Here is a 17799-nt window from a genome sequence, read left to right on the forward strand (position 1 = left end):
AAAACAATAATTAAAGCCACTAGCAGCTGTTGTGTGGCCAGCAGGCGCTGCCCGCCCCGCCCTCACTGCCCCCTTTTAACCCGCTCCCCACTGGCTCAGTGGCTGCTGCATGCCCCTCACTCTACTCTCTTTCCCGTCCCCACAGATCAGAGCTGCATGCGACAAATACAAGGAAAAAAACCTCAGACCTTTTTCAGAAATCACTGATTTTCTATTGATTTTATCTCCATAGCAACCATTTTTTTTGTTTTGGTCACTTGGGGTGACAAACCGGTCTACATAATTTTTAGAAGAATCAGCAAAAGTGAAGTTTTGAATTTCCTTGGCAACAGAGGTTTGTATTAACAGCAGCCTCATTCCTAATACGTTCTTATGGTGTGTCATGTTTCGTTAAGCCACGGATTCATGTATTACATTTTCACAATAGTACAGTCAAAAATGTGCGAAAAAGACACCGTTCAAGATCTACAAACTCTAAAACCAACATTTTTTACAAGTAGCTTCCCAAGGAAAGTCAATGTGTTAGGAGGCGATATATTACAATCCCTACGAGGAGTTTACATTTGTGGAAGGTAATAAAGGTTTGTTTTTTTAGCAATTGAAGATGGCGGCCTGAGAGGTTGCAGACGTAAGCTGGCAGACGTGTGTGTGAAATTTTGTGAAGATTGCTTGAACAAACAAAAAAAAACAAAAAATGCTGCCAAAATGGCCGTCCTGTGAGCATCCCATAATAATTCTAAAACTTTCTTTGGATATCCTCGACACGTGTGTTTTTCCGTTGTTTTAGTGGATTTTGATCGTCTTTTTCACCAGACACTAGGAGCTAGAACTAGAAATGTTGCTGTGTCTTTGAGTATGAGGCAGGGGCAACATTTTGGCTCAAAGGCGCAGTAAGAAAGAAGAATTGTTAAAACAATTTGGTCCTTGCAGTCCAGTACTTAATAAAAATCTGTCAACCAACCGGCTGGCGCACCGACGGCTGCAGCATTTCCTGCATTGTGGACGATGAAGAGCGACTGAATGAAGGAACCCAGAGCGTTAACAATGTCTCTGAACACCTTGGTGGAGTGTTGCTTCATGTCATAGGATTGACAGAATGAACTGAGAAAAACAAAAACAAACTGTTATTAGGCAGAGAAAATACATTTCCAGTAAATAGCTTCTTTATTTTTGTTAGTTTTTTTTGTCATTTTGTTTAAAGCTACGTTCACACTGCCCTTTGCAACGCGCGTTCAAGTGGCCAGTTCAAATAAAAAGTCTATGTAAACACACATGGATGCGCATTTAAGCTTCTGCGTTCAGAACTCTCGCAAGTTTTTAACACTGTTTTTGGCCTTTCAGTTCAAATTGCGTGTTACAACTTAAATCAGCTGAACTTTGACCCTTCCTTTTCATTCACGGAAGTGCCAATAATATTTGTAAAATAATAATAAAAAAAAAATATATATATATATATATATATATATATATATATATATATATATATATATATATATATATATATATATATATATATATATATATATATTTGTAAAAAATCAATAAATTCATTTTAAAAAAAGAGTCAATTGTTTGAAAATTGGTCATAGAGAAGAAATTCATAACTGCGGTTTGATCCTGACCGGAATTCTATGACAAGTCTTTCATATTTCAGGATAGAGCTGTGAAAGAAAAAGCCTGGAGCAAGCTTTGCCAGATTTTCACCACGTCTGCATTTTGCACCAAGCCTCTTCCACCTGCAGGCAGATGTACTAGTATCAGTGTGAACAACATATGCTAAACGCGCGTTCACAGAGTGTTGAACGGACTTAGCGCACATTCTTAGTGTGTACGTAGCATTACATGTTTGTTTCTTTCAAAGGTTTATGTTTCCTTACCGTAACAAATGAGGCTGCACACACAACCTATGGACCGACTCGGCGGCCACTGCTCTGAGCCACTGCGGCTTCTCCCCATCCAAAAACTTCACCAGCAGAGACAAGAAGATCTCGCACTCCGTCACCTGCAAAACAAACACACGCACATATTGGAAAAGTTCAGTCCACCGAGGCAAAGAATATCAAAAACACATCTATAACATGAAAATCACACAGCCCTACTTTATTCATCAGGTACATTTGGCTAGTTGAGCATCACTGCAGGCTTACCAATAAGCTGTAGAAATGCTTAATGAGGACTGAAACCACTCGCAGTAACCTCATGCAGATGGGAAAGTACGGTTTCTCTACAGGTGCGGGTGACGCGGCGCTGTTACTGCCCTGTCGGAACTTTATGTTGGGCGAGAAAAGCTTGATGACGAGGGGGCACACCCTTTCTTTTAGCAAAAAGCTGAACTCCTGGTGCTGAAAGTGTTAACGATAGATGGGGGAAAAGGGAAAAGGGGCAGTCAATAATATTATAGAACGTATTTGCAATGGAACGACCAATGACAAGACGTTTCTACCTGCAGGAAAACTTCAGGGAAATCATTCAGAACAGACTCCAGCAGTTCCAAACCAAATGTTCGAGTCATTTCTGTCATTCCCACCAGCCAGTAGGGGGCGTCTGCATTCACCAACTGGCACAAGTCCTGCAAGAAAGCATACAGGAACCTTCAGGACAAAGGAGTGTTGTGTCTTTGCACGCAGCAAAGCCGATGAAAAAGAGCATTCACTGAGCTCTGCTGGGAGGATAAACGAGCAAAGCACAGAATCACAGCGAGGGGGAACAGTAAGATACCACGAAGATTCAATAACTTCTCACATCAGCTCAGGCTTTAGAATTTAAACTTACAATCATATTTCCTTGAATAAATTGATAAAAAAATATGTGATATAATCATGTTTAAAAATTATGTTAAATCTAAGAAAACACAGAGGCAGTTGTATCTGTGTGTGCAGGTCTACTGCCCCCTGGTGGGCATACCTGAAACAACATGTATGCATCTTTGGCGCTGGGTCTCAGAGTGCTAACGGATCTTCGGTTGGTGTTTCCCTGGACAGGAGGAGGCTGCTCCACAATGCCTAAAGGTAACAAAAACAACAACAACATGTCAATAATACAACAAACAAGACAAGCTGTGAAGCTTCATTTAAAATGAGGCAACAAAAGTGGTCATCTCGAGTGTCTCAGTTCTCATCAGCTGACCTTTGAAGCGCTCATCCTCCGCCACCATTCGCTCAAACACCACAGTGACCACTTGTCTGACTGTGGCGGCTGCTGTGTTGTTGGTGATGTTGTCTTTTGTAAAATGAAGGCGAAAACACAACACGATGGCCTGCGCAGTAACAAAACCAAAATCAGAACAGAGTGTAAAAATACATACTTGATAGATGATGAATAATGGTAAAGAGTTCTCCAGACATTAAATACATTATAAAACTTCCCAAAGTGATTGAAATAGATGGTTTTGTACCTTAGAAAGAACTTCGTCGTGAACAACAGTGTTGGTGGTTAGCAGGACCAGGACGGTCTGGAGAAGCTTCAGCTCCTCCAGACCGTTTTCCATCAGCTGCCACAACATGTTTATAATGTTCCCGGCCGCCGCCTGTTCCACACAAACATTCACAGTCAACACCTTCATATGCACACAAGCCTGGCGGCTACTGCCGTGTCACTCCACAGACTTCAACAGAGTGCTGGGCTCAGCTGGGACTGTGCTGATAAGCGATGACACCCCATGTCCAATAGCGCCAGACGAGCGGTTGCTAATACTCAGTGACTCCCCGTGTCCTTCTTTGGGGGTAAAGCTGTGAACAGACCTGTTCTCATGGATACCCTATGATCACCTTTTTATGCACTCAGGCTGAGGCTTTAGGTGAGCTTCTGACCTCTGACCTCACTCTACTGCCCTTCTTAAAAGCAGCATCAAATATTCAGAAGGCTGCTTTCTTGTTTTTTTTGTTGTTTTTTTTTATTCCATTATGGGGGGTAAGGGCATTTGTTTTGCTGGCTTATAATGCAGCTGTAGCTGATGTCTGAACGCAGTGACAGGCCACCACTTTTGAAAGAAAGCACATTGTTGTTTCAGTTGAAGCATTTGAAAAAGCAAACAGAACTTCTAAATGCCTTATGGCACACGTGTCAAACTCAAGGTCCGCGGGCCAAATGTGGCCCGCCATGTCATTTTATGTGACCCGCGAGAGCATAAATGTTTTTAATTTCTTAGAGTAAAAAATAAAAATTGGTGTGTATTTATTCATATCTTGGGGGAATCAGACTTGAAATATGGGATTGGGCAACTAGACATTAGGACTTAAACACCGTCCGTATAACCTAACCTGACAGATTAAATATAAAAGGATTTATGCTAGAGTAACAACAAAAAATATGTTTTCTATGCAACTGTAATAGTCACTTTAAAAAGTTATGATAAATAAATAATGAGTTATTTAACATTAAAGAGTAGTTACGTTTATTTTTCATTACATTTAGTTACATGTATAAGTTATATCTGGCCCTTTGAGGACAGCTTTATGCTGATGTGGCCCTCACTGAGAATGAGTTTTACACCCCTGCCTTACGGAAAAACTAATGTGGTTAGCATAGATTGAGCAGATACATTCACTAATCAAAGAAGTTATTGTTTCTGTTTTAGCCCCCCCAATAATAAACAACTTCCATTCAAAGAGTTTAGCCCCTAATGAAAGGTCTGTTACGCTTTGGTCACATCTGCACGTGCAGGTTGACCCCACTGACTGGATATGAGCACTGAGCTTAGTGAGTGTGACATCACCCATAAAAACTGGTTTACTTAATGTTCCAACAAAATGAAGTCAATTCAGGCGCCATTTTTTTTGTGGTACAGATGTCACCATGTTGGATCCAGAAGTCATCAGTAAGCAGTGATTGGTCCGAGTCGGTCTGAGTCAACCACTCCTGCCAATCAGGAGTGAGCTTATTGGAAGGCCACACCCATTGCATTTGGCGAGGGGAGGATCAATGGTCAGATTTGAATTCAACCGTGTACACGGGCACAGAAAACCTTTTTCCGATTAGAACAAACGTTCAGACTTTCGTTTGGAATAAATCATTTGCACATGCAGTTTGCACACAGTTGTGTTGAAAATACTGGAAGAGGAAATGAGTCCCTCTGTAAACAAACCGAGATGCCACATACATTTATGCAGCAGCTCGGTAATATACGAGACGATCTTCTGAACTTGCTTTTATTACTGTTATGAATATTATGAAGCGCCTGTTCGCTCATCATTTTATTTTTAATCCTTGTGCTCAGTGCTTTTTTTGTGGAAGAACGGAGCCAGAAGAAGCCAGGGCTAGGAGAAGGCTAACACGTGCTAACAACATTTAGCCTTTGATGAACATAAAATCCATGCGGGAAATGCCGCAACCTGCATCTTGGCTGCACGTAAATATGTGGGAATAACATCAGCCTTTATTTAGTCGGGACACGACTGGAAACACAAATCCACGTGTTTTTCTAAGGACTGAGCAACATTTCTGCTTTGAAAAGCTCACACACCGCCCCAAAGCCGCTATGTGAGCTGGAAGTCCGAGCTCTGCTCAGACACACGGTTCTCCTGCGTCCGGCAGCCGCTAACCCAGAGCGGCGGGTCGGAAGCCTAACAAAGAACCCGTAATAAACACATAACAAAGCACCACCCGCCTGTCCGCAAACACAAAGCTATAACTCCGGCTGCTCTGCTCACAGACACGGTTCACTCGTCCCGAGCAGCCGGTCGGTCCCGTATGCGCTCCAAAGCTTTCTCTGGAGCACCGCAACGTCTGTGCGTGACAGTAGTGACACACGATCGGAATGAACCGTTTACATGAACAACGATCGGATCAACAATCAGCATAACCCACCTATCTTGATCGGGAAAAAATTTGGATCTGAACGAGTCAGATCGGGGCAGACTATTCCGAACGACGCGTTTACATGCCGCATTTTTCTTCCGATCAGGCGTTCTTTCCGCTTACTTTTGTCCATGTAAACACGGCTACTGTAAACACCAATTTCTCCTGAGAAGTTGTTCTTGTACAGAGGGATGGATTCTGCGTTTCTCTGCATTCCTCTGGGTTGTTCAAGTCTCATTCTTCATTGCAGCTCATATAAAAAGAGGTGGACATTTTTCCAGCTAGTGGTTTTCTGAGTTACAACAGCAGTAAATCAGAGCAGGAAAATGAGATGTGGAGGTTAGGAGGCCTTATTGTTTCATATATCCAGTAAGTGTTTGACTAACTTGCAGTTAATATTAGTGATAAAGTTGTGTTTGCATTTGTGTTGCATTTGTTTGGGAAATCCTCTCTCCGCGTACAGCAGTTTTTGTTGAAGCAAACCTTTAACAGTCCCCCTTACAGGAAAATAATGTTTTTTTTTTCTTATGAAAGAGAACAAATTATTTAAAAAAAATGATTTCATTTTTGCATTTCTCCTTTCAAATCGCTATCCGGTTATCGGTTTGAATTATTGAGCTTCTGTGATGTCACAACAGCACATTGCACAATTTCCCTGATCTGCCCCGTCCAGCGTGCACATCAGCTCAGGTGCGAGAAAAGTGAAGATGGCACATTGCTGCCTTGACAGCACGTATTTTTAGTGCGTCCAAGCCTGGATTTTCTTGTTGGCTGCACGTATTTCAAATGAAAGTTCAAGTCCCAAATGTGTTTGTTCTCTGCATTTGTGTTCTCTCTCTGAGTATGAAGGCTTGCTGTCCCGCTTTAACCAGGAAGGGTGAAAATAAAAATCAGGGGACCTTTTCTATTATTGCCTTGATGAAAATAAGAAAAATCTCATTAAATTAAGGAGGCCCAAACTGGCTGACTCCCCATCCTGCAGCGGGTCTCTGTCTGGCTGTCACCTCGCCCCCCCGGGAGCCGGCATAGTGATCCGATCGCTCCAGCTCCATCGGCCCTACGACAGACTGTTCAGGGTGTACCCGCCTTGTTCAAAAAGTGTTGATGTGGATCAAAAAGGATGTCACATTTCACTGTTTCTTTATCGCTGAAGATAAACTTTTGAGAATAGAGACGGTCAGTCTGTGTGGTTAAGTAAACACGGTCTTCCAAAGAGTCAGAAAAGTACAACGTCATACAAAGTGTGCCAATCCAACAGAGCTGATTGTCCTCACCTCAGATACAACTTCATGAGACATGAGTCTCTGAATGGCAGCAAGACACAACTGCGTGATCTTTGGCTCTTTGGTGCCGCAGCCCATAAGAAAAGGCTGCACAACTTCTGAGCTGTTCTCCTTCAGTCCTGCAGGAAAAACATGAATACAGATCAATTCAACCTCTCATTCTGTAATATTTCACACAACACAAACAGAACAAAGCCCGCATGGAGCAACTTTTAGTGCAATTTTGTTTGGTTTTAAAGAGAAAACATTGTTGAAAACAGAGGCTTTTTATAAACCATCAAGCTAAAATGTTTATGAAACCTTCCACTGTGTTGGAAACATCTTGGGGAGCTACGTTCACACCGTCCTCTTCAACGTGCATTCAAGCAGCCGCTTCCAATGAAAATTTGGTGTTTCTGGCTTGGGTGGTTAGAACTCTCACATAGATATGCAAGTCTTCTAAATCGTTGGCGGACTCTAAGTACAAAACTTGTGAACGCATGATGTAAGCTAAACCGGTTTATTACTCCGGTTTATTCGGTGAACCCAAAGGTGGCAATGAGCCGGGTGACGTTCGCCTTCGTTTTTCAAATAAAAATGCACCAAGACCTCACTCCTGACACAATGGCAACCCAGATCCGTCATTGCAAGGTCACTAGCAATGAACTGAACCATCTCTGTTTAGAGCCCAATTTGTGAGATTGGTTTCGACATTTCCCACCAAACCTCTCATAAATGAGGTGGCGGACATGCACTGGTCAACAGTAAAAAACAAAAAAAGTAGAAGAAGCCCACCAGGCCTTGGTTTAAACTTGTCCACTGTAAGCACAATGAGCTAAACGCTCATTCTTGAGCGTGCCCAGTGTGTACATGGCTTTACACATTACATTGAACAACACAATAAAATACCACTATTATTAGGATGCGCAAATAGGTAGCTACCATTTATTTAGCAACTGTTCTCAACTGTTTATTGAATCCCATTAGGACTTTTTTCATTAAAAAAAAAATAATAATAAAAAAAAAAAATCGGTAAAAGTGACCCCCCCTCCCCCCAATTATCACAACATATAAAATTTTCAGCAACAGCATTTCTATTGAAAGCAAACTATAGCAGTTATCCATGTCTCAGGAAGAGACGAGTTTTTTAAGCAGCTCCTTGGTGTCTGAGGGTTTAACCAACAAGTCCTGGTTTACGGCTCACCAAGACCAGCTAATAAACTGCAGGCCAAGGAAATCCAAGCATCTAAAAATAAAATTCCCAGTGAAGCTTTTTTCTGTTAGTTTATTAGCATGCGGTTTTCTGAGGTCCGGGGAGACTTTCACACAAATGGCAGCTTATAGCTTTCCAAATAATGTCATTCAACTATTGAATTTCCTATAGATGCTACAAAATGTGTAAATGCGGTCACAGACAGTTTTTTTTTTTTATTAAAAGCCCAAACAACAGCTCCAACTAGTAAGCTTATATTTACCATCCTTTAAAAATTAGTGGACAAAACTGAAAGTGCTGGAATTGTAAATAAACTTCAGTGCTTTCTTCACAGTCTGGAAGGAATTGCTCCAATTTACGTTTTTGAGAAAATGTCACCATAATTACCTTAAAGCTTTTAGTTCCATTTAAATATGACACAAATTTTGAGTACCTGTAATTGTCTCACAAACTTTGATTTAAGAGTTGAATTTATTTATTAGTTTTTCCAGGCTTGTTTCATTATTCTATTTGTTAAATATGCAAAAAAAAGAACTCAAAAGCAATAGTTGTTTATTCAGAACTGATTTAAATCACTTTCAATTTTTGTTCATTTTAATTTTCTGCAAGGGACCGTTCTGATATATTTTGTTAACAGATTGGCCTGCTAATGAAATAAAAATAAAAATCAGATATTCCTTTGGTGTGAAGTCGATGGCCATGTCCGAACTCCCTCCCCTTTACAGATTATATATTGCAAGACTATCTAGTATCATTTAATGTAATTCAGACACGTTTTTCCTTTTTAAACGCCAAATATGACGTCACCCATTTACAGAAGTGAAAAGCTAATAAATATAAAGATTTTACAAAGACTGTTTATGAATCTAATGTGTTCTGATAATGAAAACCTGGATGATTTAAAAAAAAAAAACAACAACATTTAAATAGATTTTTTTCAAATGACAAATTATTCCAACACAATGCATTGTGGTCTATATTTGCCAATCTAGTGAGTAATGATGCACAACGGTTTTTTGCAGAGACTTCTGGGAAATTTCCAGGGTACTGGATTTTAGAATAGTAAATTCTGACACCCTGACAACATGACAAATGCTCTGTATAGTGATTAGTGAGTGAATTCGTACACAACCATTGCATCACTCCATTGTGCTACAGACTGAGGCTGTTCCCCACAAATCCCACATTTTTACCAGCCATAGACGTCTGTTTGAACATATGTTTACTTCATCCAGACGCTGCAGAAGGTTCACTTAAAGCAGGTCAGACAAAAAGTCTGATATTCAATTTAAACCTGCAGTGTGTATGGTTACAGGCTAATAGTCTGCAGCTCCTGAATAATTTTGTGTGAGAATGCAGAGAGCTGAAGCGCCTGAGGACCTACGGCACAGAAATCAACACTCTCATGGGGGCTGTTTATTTTTGCAACCACACAATCATTTGCCTGGAATAGCAAACCTGTGCGACAAACAGATAACCAAGAATGTTGCTCCACTGAACATCACTAACCAAGGGTGGAAGGAATGCTGGGAAAAAATGTACGTTTGCACATAGCACTGGGTCCTATGAGCAACATCCCCATAATGTGAAAATCTGTGCAACTCACCTGCCAGTACATCTGTATTCCTGGCTGCAATGGTCTTAATCTTTACAATCCCAGACTCTGCAGCCTGAAAACAAAGAAGAGGAGACTTAGACTTATTAAAAAGCATGGTTAAATCATACGGCAAAGTTGTCTCATTTATGGTAGATGAGGCCTAAATTAATGATGGCAACAAAAACAAAATATTTTGACAGCAACAACTGCAGCAAAACCTCACAGAACAGAGCTTAGAGACACTGAGTATAAAATAAAAAAGGAGGAAAACATTTAGAAAAGTGGATGAGCAAGAAGAAAACAGGAGTTTACAAAAATGTCACATTTTACTCCTCAAAACACTCATTACTGATCGGTTCATCTTCTAAACAAAGAATCCAAAACTCCCTGTAATCAAAAGCATTATTCCTCTTTTTTTCTGTTCTGTACTAAATTACTTTTTTTTGATGGTGCACAAGATTTTCTCAAATGAACAGCCACAAAGTCTACAATGTATCCTCAGGGATTCATGAAAGTGTTGGCATGGTCTCACAGTTTCTCTAGTGTCAATGTCTGCAGAAGACAAAAGTCCTCTTTGAAGAAGTGTGTCGCTTTTGTCCTCGTTCATTTAATACATAAACCTTTCAGAAAACAAAAGTACAACATGTGAATCAACAAACAGACCTGTTCCAAGGCCAATAGAAGCAAACAGGAAAGGTTGGAGCAAATCATTGTACAATAATTGCATTTGTTTGGAACTAACTCAACCTCACCACATCACCCAATTCTGCGAGTATGTCCACATCGGACATGTGACGCGCCTTCGAGAACTTGGGTCAAGCCCATGGTGTTCACACTAAAAAAGCAAGGAGGAGCTTCATCTTATTTTTTTTTTTTTATTATTTAGTAGCGTATGTCCATCACCTACAGTTGTTAGAGGCTTGGGGATGTCAAATCTCATGAATCTTGCTCTAGGTTTTTCCTTTCACAGCTCTCTTTCATTAAATGAAAGACTTAATGTCCAGTCGGGCACAAACTGCAATTATTAATTTCTCCTCCGTGATCAATTTTTAAATGGTTGGGACTTCTGTGAACTAAAAGTGATGCCAAGTGACTACCAAATATAAGTCCCCTGATTGGTCAAAGTTGAATCTGGTTTACCTTTAAACGCACGTTCAATGTTTTGTTCGTAGAGCCCTGAAACAGTTGTAGAAACTTGCATAGCAACGCGTGAATGCGATAGTTTTTAACACAGATGCCTGAAACGTCCATATTCGTGCGTTTACGTAGACTTTTCCTTGGAAGAGGTCGCTTAATGGTCCATTGCAGTGAGCGATGTGAACGTAGCTTCAGAAGTTTGATGACTTCTAACAATCCTTAAATATGAAAATAAGCATTGTGACATGCCTTTGTCCTCTGCTCTGGACTCCAGCTGTCCTCTAGATCAGTGTTTTTCAACCTTTTTTGAGCCACAGCATACTTTAACCTTGACAAAAATCCCGCGGCACACCAGCATTGTGATAATTGTGGCAGAAAAAGCAGGAAGTTGCAGATGTTTTTTCTAAAAGATGTAATAAAAGTTAAGTTACATACAAACTGTATGTTCGTTGTGTTTTCAAGACGTGTAACAATGACGACTCATTGTACGCTGAGGCGCTGTCCCTTACAAGCCAATGCATCATGGGAGATGTAGTGCGAAAACTGGGAAAAAATGGCAGAAAGACTAGCGTCTCTGAGCTTCATGGTTTTGTTCACTTGTTCCACGGTCTGATACCGGATTCTGTGGAAAGCTACACCGCTAAAGACGAGCTTTAGCTGGTGTTTTTGTTGGAACTGAGAGAGTTATGAGCTAAATTGGAACAAGGAAGTGAAGACTTCAAACACTTCTGATTGGTCAGACTGATGACATGTGATTAAGCCTTCAAGAATGATTGGTGGAGTCGTGGAGACAGTAAAAGCTGCGGGACTTTTCAGAAAACAGTTATAGCTGCAGCTAAATCGCGTTACCGTCATTCTTATCAAAATGTCTTTAATAGAATCAAATAAACACAAAGAAAAAAGTATTTTATGATCTTTTATATTCCTAACTACTCAGTGTTTTATCAGGACCTGTTTGGATGAACAAAGAGCGGATTTCCTGGAGATGGTAATTGTTTTGAGATCAGTGAATGAGGGCAATTTTCCACGGCACACTTGACCATCTCCCACGGCACACTGGTTGAAAAACACTGCTCTAGATAAAAGTTCATTCTTACTTATAGAAGACTAATGACACCCGACTCAGGATTTCAGCCTCATTTATGAAGCTCTAAAAAAATAATAAAAGGCACATTTTAAATTTTAAAATATCTACCGATTTCAGAGTTTAATCAGTGTGAATTAATCTGTTCTTTGTGGGTTAATTTTAAATAATCTTAAATAAGAAAGTGAGGCTCGGTTCAGTGTAAGCCCTGAAGCATCTGTGAAATTATGGATTAAACTGCTCAAACACAGCCTGAGCTATAACCTCACACAGATCCGGCAATTCTTCATCATTTATTCATGCATTCATTAACTGAAAAACTCAATTACCCCAAACAGATTAATAACAGAAAGTCGTGTCTGCATCTGATCATTTGTCCTGCTGAGCATTTGGAGCCAGGCAACTTCAGTAAGCATTGATTGGTCCAAGTCGGTCTGAGTCAACATTTCTCTGGCAACCATTGTTGCCAGTCATGAATGAACTTATTGGAAGGTCATACCCCTTCCATTGAAAGCAGGCTCAGGAGAATCTGTCAATCAAATATCTTAAACATTCAAGGTAGGGGCCAGCAAGCATCACATACTTTTATTGAGGTATCTGATTGGTCAGTTTATAACAAAGAAATAAAAAAAAGAGGATTATCCAAAATATGTTAAAAATCAGGTATCAGAGCAAGAATGTTGTTTTTTTTGACAAATAGAATGACTGAGTAATAGCTGTTTATTTCTCAATAGAAGTCTACGGGATTTTGGCTTCCTGGAAGCAGTGGATACTTCCTGTTTGGAAAGTGAGGGGGGGGGGGGGGGCACTCAGTCCAGCTCTCATAGACAGTAAATGGTCGGCTCACATTCAAACAAACAAACAAACAATACAATACTTCTTATAAAGTAATAATCTTTTACTTAAAAAAAAAATTACTAGATAAATAGCATCTAAGTTTCTTCTCATTGTAAACAATAAAGCTTCCACATTTTGTCTATTTTGACTAATAAAAAGACTTTATTGACCAAAATAAATGGGGGGAAAAAATGTAATAGATTCATTACAAACTTGAAAATTCTGAGACTAATTGTATAGTGTAAACGGAAACAGTGAAAAAAAAAAGAGACCAGTGAGTACTTTTTACTTTCGGTTCTTCTTGCTGATGTGGGGACCGTCAAAGGGGAACTGACAGACATCAAAAGCAGCAGAGAAGCTCACGAAAACTCAACTTCTGTAGAAGCCCATTGTGAATCTAACACTCAGCAGATGCCCCAAACTGACTCAGCATGATGTAAAAAAAGAGGTTGTTTATTCTGATTTCACACCAAAATTCTTCCCACAAGCTGCTTTTGGTAACCTACGTGACCCGGTCGGGGGAGTTCTATCCTTCACCTCTAATGCGTTCTTTGATTCCATGGGTTGAATCCATAATTAGCTAAGAGCTGCAGCCATCAGAGCTTAATGTAAGGTTTCTTTGGCCATGCTGGATTGACTGATTCTTTTGAGTGTTGTGCTATGACTGAATCCCAAAAAAAAAAGAAAGAAAAATAGGCAAAACAAAGGAGTCTTTCAGTGAACCATCAGAAACAACTGTGACGCAACGTCACAGCTGGGTTGTGAGGAAGCAGAATGAAAAGAGGACAGACACTCTCTCCACATTCTCTAGTTTATACAATTTGATCATAAATAATAATGAATAATATCTTTTTACAATTCAAATGGAACAACTTGGAGGAGAAATCTGTAGTCCAATAACAGCTCTATTAACAAGAGCATTGGAGACATCAAAGCTGGGCTCTGATACCTGTGGGATGGTGATGAATCAGAATTTAAGGCAGATGTTTGAGACAGATACCACCTGTGAGATCAGAGTTAGACTTTTACGGCCCGCTGTGACTGCAATGCTGCTCATTGGGAGACTGCAAATCTATGACTGAGTAAACAGCAGGAGGAACAGCCCCTTCTAGGAAGAGTCATCACTGCCAGCACCACCACCAGGCTAACACACACCCACCTACTTTCTCAGCAGATATAATATTAGCAAACTGTAGAGGGGAGACATGATAAGTGTTATACAAACATGGCACTAGATTGTAGGACATTAGTGCTCAGATTGGAAGATGTGGGGAATGGAATGCAGATCAAGGACAAAACAGGAAGTCCTGAACAAGAGTGTGAGGTGTGTTTGGGAGAGTTTGTGCAAAAAATAAAAGAAAATAAATGAAATCCTGATACTAAACCACTGACTCTTTAGTAAGGGTGTGTATTGGCAAGAGTCTAGCGATTCGATACATATCTCGATATGCGCCCCACGATACGATATGTATGCCGATATTTTACCTGAACACATTCTCTTTTTCTTATATGACTTTGAAAAAACCTCTACTTCAATTTCAATACGTCTTCAATTGTAATAAAATGGTCAAATTCAGTTTATTTAATGATTACAATGTTAAGCACTGCAACTGTGTTTCATATAAGTTGCTTTTACCCAAACAAATTATAGTGCTTTTATTTTGGTATTAATATTATATTCTATATTAAAATATAGAAAGGAAACAGTCAACATTGTCTGATTTCCACAACAAAATATTTTTCAGTATAAGAAAAAACAAAGACTGAATGTTCAGTAACCAATAAGTTCTATTGGGGAAATTCACGTTTTTATATGTAACTGGCAGCAACATGGCACAGAGTTTCTGTTTGGTACCCATTCCAAGTAAAACGCAGTAGTTCATGTCTCATAACAACAAAACAAGCGTCCTCTAGCTGCAGTCTTCCTGTTGTCTTGTGTGGTGTAGAGCTGCTCAAAGAGGCTCTGTGTGCTCTGATGTCAACTAGCGGTCGGAGGTTGAAGTGGAAAACAAGAGTCAGACGCAGAAGGACGCTTAGAAATATTTAAATAAATATTGTTTCTAACACCCCTACTCTGTCGCAGATGGTACACACAGTATAGTAATATCTAATGAGTCTGTTGATAGATACAATTATGTACAAGCTTAAGGCATGACAATAAATCCCCACTTTATGGTCATTGCAATATCACCCTGTGCAACATGATAATTGCAAAAGCCAGCCTTATTTGCAATCAATGGTTGCCTTAAATGTTTACATACATGCTAAATCAATCTTATAGGAGCTTGAAGTATTTAAGTAGTTAACAAATATGCAACTGACCAATCAAATGAACACATTTTATGTTAGGTGCCCACCTCCTATGTGGAAGAGGGTCACTTGGAGTATAATTTAAATTATGCTGACTTATTTAAATAAAACTGTTGCAGTGAAATGGAAATGTTTTTGGTTGTGCTTTGCTTTTTGTTCATGTATCGCAAGTCATATAGTCATCGCAATATTAATCATTAATATTGCACATCACGGGTTTCATTAAATCGGCAGCCCTAGCAAGCTTTTACTTATGATTATTCGGGGATTTACTGAAGATGACGAGATTTACAGCAGTTTACAGAAAAATTTCAAGCATACTTTTAGAAATGAAGGTTGTATCATAACTAATATTTAGCATAGACATCAAACGAAGAGATTTTCAAAGCTTATTAAAGAAAAACAGCAATAATCCTGAGAGATCAGCCCCAAATTTACTGCACCAAGATTCTTCTGCTAAGAGATATTGGTGTAGACTTTTGAGACAGGAAAGTCAGCAAACTAATTACCTGTGGAACTACAATGCCTAAACGGCCATCACAGAACAGAACAGCTGTTTAATAAGCAAACAGGAAGGAGCTGTTACCAAACGCTGATGGATAACAGGCCAGACTTCTCTAAAATGCAGAAATATGGGTCTCTGTGTCACAGGTTTAAACAGGATATGGGTAACCTCGATTCCAAATGTGACCAAGGATTTTTTTCTGTTGGTTATGATCAACAGCGCCACCTATTTGAGTTATCATCCTAACATAGGGCAAGGTAAGAAGTATAGAAATGATCAATTTCTATGCATGTCAAATAAGGGACAACCAAACGATGGATGAGACAAAGCAATGCAGCTTAAAGCAAGGGGAGTGCTACAGAAAAAGTCGATAACAAGAGACAAAAATCCATGAAGTGACACATATGGTGTGAAAAGCCAAAAAGAGACGAGTATTGAATCTGCCAGCAGGATGCATCTTACCAGGGGAGGAGAAAACCTACTTATTTAAGAAATGTTGCAACTGCCAGCACTGACACAGATGAGATTCACACGACCATGGATAACTGCTAAAGAGCATTATGTGGCGCCCCACATAAATTTAGGGAAGCTATGGAGTAAGTTAAGTCAAAGAGTTGGATTAAAGCCAAGGATGAGGAAATCCAGTCATTAAAAGAAGACATTACTGTCAAAGAGCAGAGGAACAGTTCTGAAACCAAAATGTGAATAGATTTGATATTCATTCTTGTTTATAACCATATTTAATTTACACTTGATTATCTTGCATGAAACACAGAGATACTGAACAACTTCACCTGCACTGTTCAGTACCCAGGTATTTCTTTCTGAGTCACTCTGGTTGAAGTTTTGGCTAAAGATGATCTGAATTGACTTTAGGTCAGTGAATCAGATCCAATCGGGTCATTTGAAATGAACCAAAATCGTCAACCAAAAAAACATGATATGAATGGAATCTTCAAAATTCATCGTTACAATGCTAATACGATCAGGCTAGACAACTGTTGCTCAATGCCATTAACTAAAAGTGAAAAAATAAAAAAATGCAAACTACATTCGGCTCTTGATTTGGTTTTATTTTATTTCAATTTTCCTGGTTGCACTTCTACATTAGTATTATTCCTACATGTTTGGTGTCATCTACAGATCATCATTATTTTGTAGCTATAAACTAGGTTAAAACATTTAATGTTTACTTTTTTTTAATGACTGTTTTTGCTCCCTCATAATAAACACCAGTTGGTCTAACTTTGAGTTTGTGCGGAGGGATACCACAGGACTCGGCACCCACAACAGACCATGGCCCAGCGGTCGTACAGGGAACGAGGTCACCCACAAAATACCAGCATGGTGACCACTAAAGTAAAAAATACTACACAGGTATATGTAAGCGCGAGCGGGACACCTGCACAAGCTTACTAGCTTCGCTCACCTCTTTGACAGGAGGGAATTTCTTCTTACACTCCATGGAGAGAGACCGCAGGTCCGTCTGCACGTTCTCCAGCAATTTCTTCACCGCTTCTGGGCTGCTGGTCGACATCTTTGAGGTGTCTTGGACTGAAAAATCGTAGACTTTTAGACGTCGAGGAATGCGGGAGCGCACACGCTGCCCCCCTCGCGCATTAACCACGGGGTAAATAATCCGTTTCTACTCTATTCGCCTCCTTTGGAGAAGAAAATAAAAACGCCGCCGTCCATCGAAACAGTATCCTCCTCCTCTGCTCCGAACGCAGGACAGCAGCGGTGACGCCGGCATATGTTTACCCGCTTCAGAGCCTGCTGACATAAGCTTTGCCTGGCAGCATTGTCACCCACTGTTTTTAAAAGTAAAACAGGACAAAAGTCGGAGGTATAAGCTAGAATTTAGCCGTATGCTTCTCAGCGACCGTGTCAGGGCTTTCCTTCCCACAATGCATCGGTGGACAGTGACACGTCACTAGGACTTCCGTAAACAGTGACGGATTAAGAAAGGTGATTGCAGCGGCCCCTGCTGGTAGGTTCTGGTATTTAACGCAGGGATGTCCAAACGTTTTGCAAAGAGGGACATATTTGGATTCTGTG

The 17799-nt window shown here is 40.0% G+C and overlaps 1 protein-coding gene across 2 annotated transcripts in view; it reads right to left on the bottom strand.

Moving 5' to 3' along the window:
• mon2 (MON2 homolog, regulator of endosome-to-Golgi trafficking) overlaps nucleotides 1–17678 on the bottom strand; it is a 39246-nt gene extending 21568 nt beyond the window's left edge. For both annotated transcript variants that reach the window (XM_011475890.4, XM_011475888.4), the window contains exons 1-10: nucleotides 17171–17678; nucleotides 9878–9941; nucleotides 7071–7198; nucleotides 3395–3526; nucleotides 3127–3256; nucleotides 2905–3002; nucleotides 2444–2569; nucleotides 2148–2342; nucleotides 1878–2002; nucleotides 962–1101 (exon numbers count right to left, since the gene is read on the bottom strand). In XM_011475890.4, the coding sequence (XP_011474192.1) occupies nucleotides 962–1101; nucleotides 1878–2002; nucleotides 2148–2342; nucleotides 2444–2569; nucleotides 2905–3002; nucleotides 3127–3256; nucleotides 3395–3526; nucleotides 7071–7198; nucleotides 9878–9941; nucleotides 17171–17278 (1246 nt within the window). In that variant the 5' untranslated portion in view covers nucleotides 17279–17678. The remainder of the gene's footprint in view (nucleotides 1–961; nucleotides 1102–1877; nucleotides 2003–2147; nucleotides 2343–2443; nucleotides 2570–2904; nucleotides 3003–3126; nucleotides 3257–3394; nucleotides 3527–7070; nucleotides 7199–9877; nucleotides 9942–17170) is intronic.
• Nucleotides 17679–17799: the final 121 nt, after the last annotated feature.

The sequence above is a fragment of the Oryzias latipes genome, chromosome 6 (assembly GCF_053564925.1).
Source record: "Oryzias latipes strain Hd-rR chromosome 6, Olatipes_Hd-rR_3.1".
Taxonomy (NCBI): Eukaryota; Metazoa; Chordata; class Actinopteri; order Beloniformes; family Adrianichthyidae; genus Oryzias; species Oryzias latipes.